The 15,623-nt window shown below is 45.1% G+C and overlaps 1 protein-coding gene across 1 annotated transcript in view; it reads left to right on the top strand.

Moving 5' to 3' along the window:
- Window positions 1-5,623, top strand: part of MESR4 (misexpression suppressor of ras 4) — a 52,727-nt gene extending 47,104 nt beyond the window's left edge. Inside the window, exon 4 of the mRNA XM_065221867.1 lies at window positions 383-5,623. Within this exon, the coding sequence (XP_065077939.1) occupies window positions 383-4,333 (3,951 nt within the window). The 3' untranslated portion in view covers window positions 4,334-5,623. The remainder of the gene's footprint in view (window positions 1-382) is intronic.
- Window positions 5,624-15,623: the final 10,000 nt, after the last annotated feature.

Raw genomic sequence — 15,623 nt, 5'->3', positions numbered from 1 at the left:
GCTCATCCATTTCGACGAAGCTTGAAAGGAAGACCAATGGAGCGACGGGAGAAAGAGAGACAAGCGATTGAACATTTGTTTGTGCACGCCGACTGAGGTTCTAGAATGCTGCGAAGCTGTTCGACTTTAACAGAAAAAGAAAGCCAGCAGTCTCTTCGTCGCATCGATTTGGTCGATTGAAGCTGATATTGTGACGCCCTGCTGGTGATTGAAAGTTCACATAGCGCTAACGTGAGAATGAATTGTTATTTTTTAATGTAATCGTAATGTAAGCTCCTATTTGAATGAGTTTGTATTTTTTAGCTCCGAAGTCAGCACCACCCTTAAGCCACATAGTCCCACTGCAATCATAAACACAAACTAATTCTATGTTTTTTTCCAGGTGCATCCCCCAGTTTCGGAAACCCAGCAGCAGGAAGCCGCCCCCTTCCCAACCGCACGAATCGAAGATGACGTCAAGCTCGATCCGGTCGAAATGGACATCGAAGAGGAAGGCGATCGTCAGCCGGTCAGTTTGCCGCCGGAAATGGGTCCCGCTCCGATGCCGGAACATCATCGGCAACCACCGGAGGCGATGGCGGTGGATGATGAACCGCCGCCACAAGCAGCCACACTTTCGCCAGAATCTGAAATCTCACCCCCAGAAGCAGCACAACAACAGCAACTGGCGCCATCACCGTCGCCACCAACGCCTCCGCCATCGGATGGCATCGTGATAGCGGACGAGGATGCCCAGCTCTTTGAACTGACACTGGATGAACCGCTGGATAAGATCCACATACGCGAGTTTATCAAAATTTGTCTGCGAGCGACGGTTCCGTTCTGTTTGTACTGTAACCACGCGAGGCGAATCGCGGTGAATGGGAAATACTTGGCACTACATTTGGTTGCGACGCATCGCTTCCAGGCGACGGTTAACAGCATCACGGCGGAGGAACTTCTACCGGCCACGATCGTCCAGAGGTTTAAGTCCAACTTGGACGAACTGGAACCGCTGCACTTCAATCTGGAGACGTTCGATTCGAGTTGGACACTGGAGGAGAAGGCCGTTACCTATCCGAAGCAGTTTGAGTGCTTCCAGTGTAGGTTCATAACGAAGATACATAAGGAACTGTACCTGCATAACCGCAAGATGCATCAAAAGTCGGTGCTGATATGTTTGATGTGTCGGACAAACTTTTTCAGCTACAGCGAACTGCTTTGCCACATGTGCCCGGGGGCACCGAATCGACAGAGTATCTTGGATTATAGTTTCCGGTGTTGTTCGTGCAACATTGATGGGATCCCGTCGGCGTTCCGATTGATGGTTCACTTGAGGAAGCGTCACTTTGCTTGCGACGTGTGCTTGGAGCAGTGCGTCGAACAGGGTGCGCTGTCGAATCACGTGTGGAAGCACAAACTGCACCATCTGTGCTATCGGTGTGGAATTGCGTACCGAAACAAGGCGGATATTTTGAAGCATCTGTTCTGGAAACACGGTACTGAGGGGGTGGTTTGCAAACGATGTCTGCAGAAGAAGTGGCCACATGTGTATCATTTCTGCGTTCCTCCTGCGCAGTTTATTTGCGAGGTTTGTCAAACGGGCTTCCGGAAGTCGTTGGCATTGAAGGTTCACCAGCGGTTGCACAACGGAGAGGATAAGTATCCTTGCACTGAGGATGGTTGCGAGAAGAAGTTCATATCGAAAAAGTTGCTGCTGAAGCACGTGCAAAGGCACTATGAGCCTCCACCACCACCACCGTCTCCCCCAAAACCGAAGGAACCTACGCCAGAGCCGGTACTACCTGCGGCCAAACCGAAGGAGGAAGAAAGTGAAAAGATCAAAGAGGAGGTGAAGGACGAAGGAGAGGAAAGTAAAATTAAGGCAGAGGTGAAAGTGGAGAACGCCGAGGAGGCTAAGGGAAGTACGGAAACTCCTAGAAAGAAGAAGAAGAAGCGTTCAAAGGAGGACCAGGAGAAGTCCTTGGTAGATCTGATGAATTTGCCGGCGTTGAATTTGTCCGAGAGCGATAGCAGTGACGATTCGGATGCAGATCATTCGAATGCCAGCAGTCGTAAATTCCCATCTGCTCCAGGGACATGCAAAGATGAAAACTCCGGTGACGAAGCGCTGTCCGACCTGAAGAAGGAGGAAGTCAAATTGGAGGAAGAGGACGGTGAAGCGGAGAAGGTTGGATCTGAGGAGATTGTGAATATTTGGAACAACTTCAAAAACTATCAGGCCAGCCGAACAAACAGTCGACGACCTTCGCTGTCGGACGAAGTGATGACCGAGGAACAGTTTGTGGAGAAGATGCTGAAAAGTAAGATACTACATGTGTCCCAATCGGATCATGACTACTGCCTGATGTACAAGAAGATCTATCCGGAGGTGAAGGCCAGCGAAATCGGGGAGACGATTGTAATCGATGATGATGGCAATCTGGAGAAAGGTAAGCAGCAAGCATCGTTGCTGAAGTCTGGTGCTCGAGTGGGAAGCCCTTCGAAGAAACAGAAATCTCCGAGGAAGCGGAAAGCTTCCAAGAGTGGATCGGACTCATCATCCAGCGGCAGTGGAAGCGATTCGGACTCGAGCTGCGAATGTGGATCAAACTGTAGTTGTAGCTCTAGCAGTTCCGGAAGCAGCAGTTCCAGTTCGGACGATTCGGATAGCTCGGATGAGAATACTACAAAGAAGAAGAAAAAGGCAGCGGAGAAGAAGGAGAAAGATAGTCATCTGAAGCAAACGATGGCAGAGGAACCGGTGGTACCTGTGGAAGAGGAAATACTTGTGGAGCCACCGGAGCCCATCGACCCGGACACTATAATTCACGAATCAGACCTGGAAACGGACGAATCGGAAACGGACGAGGAGTTTTATGACGAACATCCTCAAAAGTTGGCCAATCAGATGCTGGCGGAGAAACGGCGTCAGCTTATGCAGCAAACCTGTATGAGTCCGATGAATAGCTTTGGTATTGTCGAGAATAGTCGTCCGTCAACTCCTTCCTTGCCGGAAGAAATGGTCGCCAAAAAGAAAGTCAAGTTGAAGAAGAGGAAACGAGAGCGTAAGCTGACTAAGAAAACTCCTCCTCCACCTTTGGAACCAATTTACAACATTCCTCCTGCATTGAATCTGAACCATGTGGATCAGTTCTCACCTGCCCTAGTTCCTCTGGCAACTCCGCTGACGGCGCCACCAATATTGCATTCAGTAGAAAGCCCACTAACTTCCGGTGTCCCCGATCATTCACCAACTCCAGGGTCAGCTTCCAAAGCTCTCACGCCACGGCTCAGCACCGGGAACAGTTCCGAATCTGATGCGCCACTCAAGCGTTCTCAGCGCAGCCGAAAACCGAACAAATTCTACGGTTACACTAGCGACGACGAAGGACCCCCTATGATGACCCCGCTGGTGTCGAAGAACCCGGAGAAATCGATTCTCTCCGTCATGAAACCTACTCCACCGCCCAATTTAGTGTGGAGCAAAGAGGATCTACCTTCGCCTCCAAGTTTAAAAATAAAATCCTCTAAAGTGAAACAACCCGATCCCAGTACACCAGTTACCTCGCGAGGACCTCCAGCGATCGCTCTACTCCAGCAGCAACCATCACCGCACCATCCGCCACGAGTGGATCCATCGCGGATCCCTACCGTTCCAGTGCACCATCTAATTCCTAGCCCTCTGAGCACCCCGCTGCACAACGACGCCGACAGCGATTCAAGCCAGGAAGGCACCCTTCAAATCAGTCAAAAACCCACCAAAACAACTCCTCATCGTCCACTACCACCGCTCCCGAAGCTCAAGCTTTCCGTACCGAAAAAGACCCCTGGCGGTTCTCGGGGTACACCGAAAACTCCCGGTTCCCGAAAACGAGCACCCCCCAAGCCCAAAACTCCAAAGTCCGCTCCTCCGATTCCGTCTACCGCAGTTCGTGCTCAAATCCCCCCCAACTTCCCTCCAGCTCCAGCTTCCGCTGCTCCGTTCCAGCCGCCCATCGTCGCTCCAGCAATCCCGAAAGTTCCGCCACTCGGTTCCTTCCCCAGCATACAGTCGGAGTTCTTCCCCGCCAACCAGATCCGCATTCCGGCCGGATGGCGCCCACCGCGCGAGGGCGAATCCGTTTACTGCTACTGCCGCTGCCCGTACGACGAGGTATCGGAAATGATTGCTTGCGACGGAGACAACTGTCGGATCGAGTGGTTCCACTTTGAGTGCGTGGGCATCATCATGCCACCCAAGGGCAAATGGTTCTGTCCGGAGTGCAAGTTGAAACAGCAGTCGTCGGCGGGCGGTGGAGCACCGATCGCTACTAATGTGGAACTACAGGACGATTTGCTGGATTCGAACTAGATTGGCGTTTGTTGACTTATTCATGTTTGGCAAAACAGTTCAACCGATGGGTGTTGCAAATAGTACACAAGTTACTTAAATGGCGACAAGCGATGGTGACCGGCAGAAATAATGTTAGTTCCGAGCTCGTATGGTTTAGTTTGAGAGAAATAATGGCGTATCTGTATAGCATAGAATAGTTTCCTAGTGCTACTTGCAAGTAAATATAGATACATACAAAAATACTGTAAACTTATGAAAATTAAACACACAAGAACATTTACAGTAGTCTAACGATTATGATTCAGAATTCTCCAGAAAGAGAAATATCTAGATGTAGAAACATAATGGAATAATCTAATTTTGAAACGCTTATTTTTGTGAAAAATACATCAAACACACATAGAAAGGAGAGAATCATTTGTTTAGATAGTTATTTCATCCTTAGTTTTACGCTATACAACTAGTTATGTAAAATAATAGATTTAGCTGCGCAGTAAGCAAACACAAACATAAAAAATCGTAGGACTTACCCGGAGTACAGAACAATAGTAGTAGTGTGTGCCAGTAGAGTTGTATTTTTGTATAGGTTTTTCTATTTTTTTTTTGTATCGCGAGTACGATTATTTTTTTTATGATTTCCTCTTTGATGGATGTGTTTGTTTGAAGAAAAGCGACACGCGTGTAGTGTTTTGTTTTTTTAACTACCCACATTACATTTACGCAAACCAATGAGTATAAACCACACATACACACACACATATACCTTAAAACGAACACGCTTGAGAAATACAGTTTGAAAAACTTGTCTCCATCTTTTGCATCTATGCAACATTTAAACATTTATCGACGTTCACACATACACACAAATAGTACAGTTGTGTTTAGGAAATCCTGCATGCGCAAAGTGTTGTTAAGAATACAAAAAAAGGTAAACAGTAGATTTACGGCTTTCAGCATCGTTCGTATGTGTGATGATGGTTGGAGTCGAGCCCCGGAAGAGCCGCGCCACGGTCATCATATTGTAGTAGTGAGAGAAGAAACAAATCTGACCTTATGATTTAAAGTTTTCCTAAACTAATCTATCAAGCATTATTGGAGGCAGGTGATGTGTGAAAATTTAACGGAAATATTAAATAATGTGGTAAAATATGGCATATTGAATAAAACGTAAATAAACCCTTCACCGAAAGATGACTGTGGAACAACAGAATTTACTGGTAAAGTGTAACGTTTAACGAAAAATTTCTGCAAAAATATACCTACCAACAACACATAGTCAGACTAATGTTGACGCTAATGGAAAAGTAAGCTCGGCACTGTTTTTTTGTTGTATTGAGAAAAAAAAACCCTCTCTGCGTTCGCTCTCACTGCCGGTAACCGAAAGTCAGTCCAATCTACATTTTTATCAATTTTGATCATTATTCAGTTTTACTTTTTAAAAAACATAAATGTGTTATTCAAAACAGGTGGTTTGTTAAGGAAAAGGGAAAAACAATACCAAGTCAAATTATCCCACAGCGAAAAGTAACCGCAAGTCATGATTTCATCAAATAAACTACAAAACAACTTCACTGCTATGGTTTTAGCACAGTTTCCAGTCCACAAAACTCCGTTATTTTAACGTAAGAAGCTACAACGTGATGTGCTTTATTATACCGTAGTGCAAATTATGGTTAGTTTAAAATGAGCAGCACTTTCGAAAATATCAAGAATAGCATAAAGGGTGTCCACGATGAAATTGCCACACTATGAAATTGCTCTAACTTTTTAACCGTTGGGTAGAATTTAATGAAAATTTGGGTGGATTTAGTTCATAGTGCATTATTTACATCCTGCAAGTTTTAAAGTCCTGTGATCAAAACTCGCGGAATTGGAGTCGAAAGAACAGCTCGTGTGTGATAAAATCTTGCGCATTCATCACAAGAACAAGGATCTCTCGCATCGTTCCATCGCTAAAACGTTGGGAATCGCGAATTCCACGGTGTCGCGAGTGATTAAGCGGTTCGAGGAACGGTTGACCACCGATTGGAAGCCCAGAAGTGAAGGAAAAAGTATTCCGTACAACACCAAAAATCACAACCGCGTAGTTGGGGCCTTCAACCGAAATCCGAACGCCTCCGTTAGGGATGTGGCTAAGAAGCTGCACCTAAGCCGAAGTTTTGTCCAGAAGGCCAAAACTAAGGCTGGGCTTCGAACGTTCAAGGTACAAAAGGCCCCTAATCGCGACGAGAAGCAGAACAAGTCCGCCAAAACCCGTGCCAGGAAGTTGTACCTCAACATGCTGACGAAAGTTGAATGCTGCATCATGGACAACGAAACATATGTGAAGGCCGACTTCAAACAGATCCCCGGCAACCTGTTTTTCACGGCCAAGGATAAGTTCAGCGTTCCGGAGCATGTCCGCACTCAGAAGATGTCAAAATTTGCGAAGAAATTCCTGGTTTGGCAAGCCATCTGCACGTGCGGGAAGCGGAGTGCACCTTTCGTGACCCAGGACACGATGAACGGACAGGTGTACATAAAAGAGTGCCTCCAGAAGCGGCTGCTTCCTCTCCTGAAGGCCCACAACGTCCCAACAATATTCTGGCCGGATTTGGCCTCATGCCACTACTCCAAGGACGTGCTGAACTGGTATGCGGACAATAAGGTCAATTTCGTGCCGAAAATGTTCAACCCTCCCAACACTCCGGAGCTCCGCCCCATCGAGAAGTACTGGGCGATTATGAAGCAGCACCTTCTTAAACGACCTAAGGTAGTGAAGACAGTCGAGGAACTGAAGAAAGTATGGGTTTACATGCAAAAAACGGTTGATTCACAGGTTGTGCAGAATCTTATGGCCGGGGTTAAGGCCAAGGTGCGGGCATTTGCGTATGGACTGTAAATAAAATACGAGTAAAATGGTAAAATGAAGTTTAATAGTTATTTCTCAATCCCTGAAAATTTGATGGCAATCGGATGAAAACTCGAATTTTGCGAATCAATTTTGTGTGTGGCAATTTCATCGTGGACACCCTTTACTCATGGCACGCACAACTTAACTTGATACTAATACAATTTTTACAGAACATATGACCGATTACCTACGAAGGATGTGAATAGGCGTAGGGCTATAATTTCATATTATAATATAATAATGAATAACTACACGTATAGAAATCTCCTTATACCTTTTGGCAAATTTCTATTACAGATTATTCATAAAATGTATAAGTCAACTAATAAGCAGACGCCTTGCAAAAATTTAATGAAGATCATGTGTCAAATGAAATGTATCAGCGGTCACACATACCTTTTATGCATTCTTATAGGACCTTGGTGGTTTGTCTTATGGAATGTATAAGACTGATGTTTGGCAAAAATGTATAAGTGAAACACATGAATAAAATAATTGATTTTCGTTTCGTGTTCTGCTCACAATTAGGCTCACTATTCAACTAAGTAATACAGTAATGCCCCGTTTTTGTCAGCCCCCTGATGAATTTAGGGCTGACAAAAACGGGACACTGACAAAATCGGGACATTTTTTTTTCGCTTAATTTTTTTAACATAATATCTTTAAATGCTGTTTGATAATGCAAGATTTATGTTTTAGGAATCATTCAATATATACGAGGCCATTCAAGGAGGCGGGGGGAGCTGGAATTTCAAACTTTTTGTAAGTGTCATATAAGGAAAGACATTCTTACATTGATGGTGTAGAGGGGGGGGGGGGGGCTAAATGGACTTAGGTAAGAATTTAATGGCCACTCAATGCATATGTGGTTAAGCATTTTCTGTAAGAACAAGAACAACAATACTAATACATAGTGCATAGTGCATAGTGCATAGCTTACAAAAAGGCGATAGCGGGCCAATAGTAATGGAGATAACCCAAATAAATCTCAATCATTGTGACACAGCACAGCAACTGTTGTGGCAGTCGACAACGGAAACAAAGTGCGACGTTGCAATGATTGCGGAGCCGTATCGAGTCCCTCCCGATAACGATAACTGGGTGGCCGATAGAGCAGGGATGGCGGCAATACAAGTTATGGGCAGGTATCCCATACAAGAAGTGGTGACGAGGTCTTACGAAGGTTTTGTGATCGCCAAAATTAATGGAACCTTCGTATGTAGTTGCTATGCATCCCCGAGATGGACAATGGAGCAGTTTTCACCAGATGCTAGATCGACTCATCGGGGAGCTCACCGGACGGAGACCAATCGTCATTGAAGAAGATTTCAATTCTTGGGCAGTGGACTGGGGAAGCAGATGTACCAACGCAAGAGGGTATAGCCTGCTGGAAGCTCTGGTAAAGTTGGACGTCAGTCTGGCCAACGAAGGAACCATCAGCACCTTCCGCAAAGATGGTAGGGAATCTATTATCGACGTCACTTTCTGCAGTCCGTCGTTAGTGGCAAGTATGAACTGGAGAGTGTGTGGTACACTCATAGTGACCATCAGGCGATTTGGCCAACGGATACCTACGGCAATGTGGAAAACGAAAGTATGCAAGCGGAGGTGGAAGACGAAGGCATTCGACAAGGATCTCTTTGTAGAAGCTCTCCGGGTAGACAGCAGCGTCCCAGACCAAAGCGCGGACGAGTTGACCGAATCGTTAGCGAGGGCATGCGACACAACCATGCCGAGGTAGACAAGTCTTCAACGAGGAACTCGTAGCAGTGGTGAAAGGGCTAAAGACGAAGAAAGCTCCCGGTCCGGATGGAATCCCCAACGTAGCGTTGAAGGCGGCGATCCAGGCGTTCCCGGACATGTTCAGGATAGTGCTGCAGAAGTGTCTGGATGAAGGTCACTTCCCGGACCGATGGAAGATACAGAAGCTAGTGCTGCTGCCGAAACCCGGAAAACCACCGGGGGATCCAGCATCGTATAGGCCTATATGCTTGCTGGATACAGTCGGAGAGCTATTGGAGAAGATCATCCCAAACAGGCTAACGAAATGCACGGAGAGTGAGCATGGATTGTCGGTGAGGCAGTTCGGATTCCGTAAAGGGAGATCAACGGTTGATGCAATTCGGACAGTGGTCGAGAGTGCCGAGAAAGCGTCTAAACAGAAGCGGAGAGGAGATCGATATTGCGCCGTGATAACGATCGACGTGAAGAACGCATTCAACAGCGCCAGCTGGGAGGCCATCGCCGAAGCACTGCATGGAATGAGGGTTCCTGATTACCTGTGTAGCATTATGAGGAGTTACTTCCAGAACCGGGTTCTAGTCTACGAGACGAACATGGGAGAGAAATCAATCTGGACCACGGCGGGTGTGCCACAAGGCCCCATCCTTGGCCCAACGCTCTGGAACGCGATGTACAACGGCGTGCTAACTGCTGAAGCTGCCCAAAGGAGTCGAGATCGTAGGATTTGCGGACGACGTCGTGTTGGCGGTAGTAGGCGAGACGTTGGAAGAGGTAGAAATGCTGGCAACCGAGGCGATCGACACGGTTTCCAACTGGATGCAAGGAGCGAAGCTGCAGATAGCCCACCACAAAACGGAAGTGCTATTGGTCAATAACTGTAAAGCTGTTCAGCGAGCAGACATTACCGTCGGGGAGAACGCCATAGCATCAAAGCGCGTGCTGAAGTATCTTGGAGTGATACTCGATGACAAGCTAAGCTTCAATAACGACGAAGTCAACTTCCACTTGACGCAGTTCCTGTCTGGTCATGGTTGCTTCAGGAAGTACCTGCATCGCTTTGGACACACAACGTCGCCCCTCTGTCCGGAGTGGCCAGAGCACGTGGTTTTCGACTGCCCAAGATTTGAGGTAGTGCGAGTGGAAATGCCGGCCCTTAGCGCGAGAAATGTCGTCAGTGAAATGTGCCGGGATGAGAGGACGTGGAGCGTCGTCAGCAGGGCAGTGACGCAAACTTTGTCGGAGCTAGACGGCTAGCTAAGCTAAAGAGAAGTGCTTAAGCACAGCCCCCCCGACGAAATACTCTAGGGGAGTTCCGGGGGGATAGTGGCTAGAGGCGAGTAAGGTTTTAGTGGTTAAGAGTCCCACACTGTGCCAGAAGGAGAACAAACACGCAACACAGTGACAGGCCGGGCTTTTGAAGCTTTCCTTACTATAAAAAAACACACACACCACACACACACACACACACACAGACACACATACATAATTTTCAACTAGCCCCTCAACCCTCCTTCCCCCTGCTTCGATCTTATCACCACCGCACATTTAATTCTCGAAAAATGTCATTATTGAGCTCGACAATCAATAAAATACGAATACGACTGTACCTCAACCAAAACTAATTGAATCATATAGGCTGACAAAATCGGGTCAAAAAGCTGACAAAATCGGGGGTAGACAAAATCGGGGGCTGACAAAATCGGGTCACCACTGTAATAGGAATATTTAATCAATGTCACCAAGCTCTCAATTTGTGTTCATAATTTCACAGCCAAATAAAAATCAACCCGTAGACTCTTTACATATAAATTATTGTAAAATTACAGAGCAGTGATTATTCTTGCTCTGAACACCGAACCTGATGATGCGCTGCTCATGCAAAAGTCAGTAAGTTTTCGTACTCTCTGGACCTCCATATGACAACCGCAGACATGGCAAAATAATTTAAGTTTAATAATCATTAAAATTTCATTCTTTCAATGAGTTCACATTACAACGAGAAATTACAAGTTGAATATGTGTTTATGTTCGGATTACTTTTAAAAATGTTTATAATTTGAACAGAACAATTTTCTCCTGCAAACTCTCGGCTTCTTTTTGAGCATCTTCCAATAAATTTCTTCGCTTATTCTCGAGATGTTTCGCTTCTGCTTCTCTCTGGCGTTTCAACAATTTCAAAATCGAGAGCTTCTTTCATACGACGATCCTTGTATACATCCCAAGTAACAATTTTGGTTTTATGAGGGTTCTGGAGACCATGATTTAGACTTGTAGCATGCTTTAAAACCTCGATAAAACTTACAATGTTACTTGGGATGGAAAGCAAATGCGAATTTCGAAATCGCTGAATAAGTTCATTCAAAATTTGTAAGTTTTCCAACACGTCTGCATGAGTAACACCATCGTAGATCTGACTTTGCGCTACGACTGATTCTTTCCTTATGTTTTCAAAAAGATATTCTACATTTACCGAACAACCTCTCTCTGCATTGGCGTTGCCATGCGATAGGCAGCAAATCATTTTCCTGTACCAAAAAACGCCCAGTCGTTCCTTTTTGCGATCATATTGATCGAATGTTCATTTACCTGTGCAATATTGTTCAGATGATCAATATTAGTGAGCCTTTCATGTCAGGTACCCCCGGAATAGCTGCTTGCATCGAAGGAGGACTGCTCCCCTTTGATCGTTTCATCTCCAAAGCTATCTGCCAACGAGCCATCGGACTATACCAGCAGACATCAGGAGACGACAAGGAAGATATCCTCCTCACGAAGGCGAACAATTCACTCAGGGAAGTATCCAACCCGACTCTCCCCCCAATATCCAAGGTTTACTGGGTCGGAGCGAGGGGTTGGAACAAGCCGAAGATTCTGACCGACCACACAATCAAACACCAATTCAGAGCTAGTGCCAATCCTTCAGCGGTGGCACAAGCACTCGAACTCAAGAACCGGAAATACGGAGGATAAACCATTCGGTACTCGGACGGTTTGGTAGCCCAGGGAAAGGTAGGAATCGGGATTTTCGACCCAAACCTTGCGGAATGCCATAGGCTCCCGGATCAGTGCTCCATTTTCTCTGCGGAAGCCATTGCCGCCTTCATTGCAGCCACCATTCCCGACGACCGACCAATAGCCATCTTCACCGACTCCGCTAGTGTGGTAGCGATACGAATCCGATACGAGCAAACACCCTTGGATCCATGCGATACAGGAACGCCAAACAACACAGTCTTTGTGTGGATACCTGGACACTACGGGGTTCATGGTAACGTAAAAGCGGACCAACTAGCCAACTCAGGTCGTTGCATGGCCAAGTACACGCGAATTGTACTTGGTCAGGACCTCAAAAAATGGGTTTCAAAAATTACCAACGACTCACAATTGGGCGGCCAGTAAAACCCCTGCCATCAGAAAAATTAAAAGAGACATTTCCAGGTGGGCGGACCCACCGTTACATCGAGAGCAGGTCATAGTATCCCGACTTTGGACACATCATACAAACATCTCCCACAACTACAAGGGAGACGGACTAGACCATAGGATCTGTGATCTATGCCGAATTCCACAAACGGTGAATCACATTATCTGCCACTGTCCGAAATACGAAGCACCTAGAACCCGCTACGACATTCCGGGAAGCATCCGCGATGCTCTCGGTAACGATCCTTCTAGAATTACAGCCTTTCTAGCTTTCCTGCATGAAGCTGGGCTGTTCGATCTAATCTGATCACCTAACTCACCATCACCACCATACCAGATCACACTCGGAACCTGAATCTCACAACTAACCACCCACATCAGCAAATATACAGACCAACGCAACGAAAACGGAATGCTCCAACAAAATGACAGTATTAAGACAGTCACTAAGCAACTAAGGGACCCCCTTTTGTAGCCCCACCCGCTTTTCGGAGGTTCCCTTCCAGGGCCACCAAATTAAAAACTCCGTAGCTATAAACTATTTCTGGGGCCCACGCCCTTTTCGGGTATCCCATCTGAGATCCAAACTATGTTGTTAGGGTAATTTCCCCTCTGGAATTCCCACCCCCCTCAAATAGGGGAATCCCCATCTGGGATTCCGAGAGATGAACCAGGCCATGGCTGAAAGTCTCTTTAATAAAGAAAAAAAATGAACCTTTCCATAATACCTCTAACTGCCGGCGCCGGTGGTGTCGTGGTAAGCGTGACCGCTTTCTAACACCCCAATGGGTCTGGGTTTAATCCCAGTGGGATTTTTCTGAGGCATAAAAATCTCTGGTCACGTCTTCCTTCGGAAGGACAGTAAAGCCGTTGGTCCCGGCCCATGTGTGTTGAATGGGCGCGATATCCTACGCAGGTGTGGAAGCTGCCTTCCTGCACATTCGATTGCCGTCAATGGATGGCAATCGATGTCCGTCGGTGATTGGCACTAGATTGCGGAACAGAGACCGACGTTAAATAGGGATGGTCGATTAATTATGTCACGCAAATTTGGCCCATTTTCAACCCCCCCCCCCCATCCCCCCTTTGTCACATTTTTTGTATGGACCTTAATTTTTTTTGTGTGGCTCGTTACAGTTTTCAAAACCCCCCCTCCCCCCTAAATGTGTGACATAATTAATGGACGGAATTTCAGTACTACATTATGTTTGTTTTGATTCGCTATGAAAGTTTGACAGATAAAATGAGGGATTCGTGGATTTTCCTATGTTTCGAGGGGTGCATCGATTAGCTTGGGACCGAAGATAGTACCAGAGCTGTGCCAAAAAGTTGAGCAGGTTTCTTCGGGACCTATTGGTCTTAGATTTATCTCTACGCTACAAGGGCTTTCCGTAGCTTGGCTTTTAAACAAATGGCTTAAACGCCACCTCAACAGAGGACCACTTGTCGTTTTGGATGCCCAGCAAACTTAAACCCCAGGATGAGTTCAGTCTACCACAAATGATTAGAACTAGTTAGTAGACATTAAGTGCTTGAAATTCCAAAGAAAGACTAAATCCAACCGAATGAAAACTAATCAGAAACCCTCTTTCTACCGTACTGAATGCACTGTAGCCGGCTACAGTGCATTCAATCCGGTAGAAAGAGGGTCGCGACCTGTTCTCATCAACGGTCAACTCTTCCCAAACACAAGAATTTACACGCTTCAGGACAGAAATGGAGGACTGAGATTCCCAAACAGTCCGAATTGGAGTATACAACCATACAACAAAAGAACGAAACGTGAGAAACCTCTTTAGACCAGTGCACTCATCGATCTACCTACCAATCAACACAATTATTTTGAAGAATTCAAAACATTTATTACGGAAACTAACGGAATGAGATTTTTTATTTGACAAACCTTTTATTAGGGTACCCTCATTATCTACTTTCCTACCTATCTGTGCGGATTTTGTAGTGGTTTCTGGCTATTTTTAGTTTGCGCTTCACCCATAAATCCTAACGTATGCATGCGGACATTTGATCGGTTTTGTACTCACGGAATCTGTTTTACCGACGGCTACTCCTCACCCTCGTCACGTCGCCCTAGTAACAATACGAGGAGGCGCGTTGTACCTAAAAACCAAAAAGTTCAGCAAAATCTTCAGGCTGCCAAAATCGGGATAGCACTGTATATTGTTAAAGTGATAAAATATATCGAGATCACCAAATCATCCTAGAGTTTTTGATATTGATGTTCTACGTGAGCTTATAATAAAAAATATTAAAATTTACCCACGATTAAAAAAGAAGATGAGGGTTGCGTCCAAAGCACGACCGAATTGCTGACGTAGAACTACGGGATTATTTTGCTGTTCCATTCAATAATATATATATGACAAAATAAATGGTTTAGAAATTTAATTGAAAATTCAAAACCCTTGATATTTTCACGGATTTTCCTTGGAACTTTCATTAGAATTCACTTGAAATTATCTTTCTAATTCCCTCCGAATTCAATACTCTCAGGATTTCTTTGAAGTTCTCATAAAAACTCTCTTTACATTCTTCTCGGAATTTATTTAGAATATTCATTAGAAATTAACCTGTAATCCTCTTTACAATTGTCTTGTAATTTCACATAAAACCACATAATAATTCTACTTTGAACTTAAACAATTGACTTGGCGTTGTAGTCAAAACTCTTTGAAAATACTTCCAAAAACTCCATTGCAATTTGTATCTTGCATTCCTTATTATCTCAAGAATTCAGTTTAAAATTCCATATGAATTCCTTTGGAATTTTCTTCAAAATTATCGAATAAGTTCTTCAGAGTGATTGTATCCGGAAAATCTAGTAGTTGAGAAGATTATTATTTTTCAAAAAGAGGACGAATTATATTTTTTCCCGGTTCATCATTGAAATTCACGGACTTCTCTCGACGATTTAGAATTTCCGGATTTTTCCCGATTTCCCGGTTCACTAATCACCCTGTGTCCAGTATACAATAGGTCTTATCCATCTGAATAACATTACAAGAGATAACAATCTCCTATCTAGTCGAAACACAGAAACCGAAACTAACTCAGAGAGTGAGTAACTTTTGCTCATTCGTAAAGCCTGGTACGCAGCTGAAAAGAAAACGGAAAAGTAATTTTTGAGGAATATTCCCAAAAGTAAATTTGACAGCTATAGGGAGGTGTCTTTTGCTAAATTTTGAGTTCATAGGTAGTTGTCGTCAAATTTTAAAATCAACAATTATCAGT

The sequence above is a fragment of the Ochlerotatus camptorhynchus genome, unplaced genomic scaffold (assembly GCF_037179485.1).
Source record: "Ochlerotatus camptorhynchus isolate MF236.1 unplaced genomic scaffold, CSIRO-AGI_Acam_v1.1 ptg000150l, whole genome shotgun sequence".
Lineage (NCBI taxonomy): Eukaryota > Metazoa > Arthropoda > Insecta > Diptera > Culicidae > Ochlerotatus > Ochlerotatus camptorhynchus.
The sequence above is the reverse complement of the archived record's forward strand: the minus strand, read 5'-3'. Positions and strand labels throughout refer to the sequence as shown.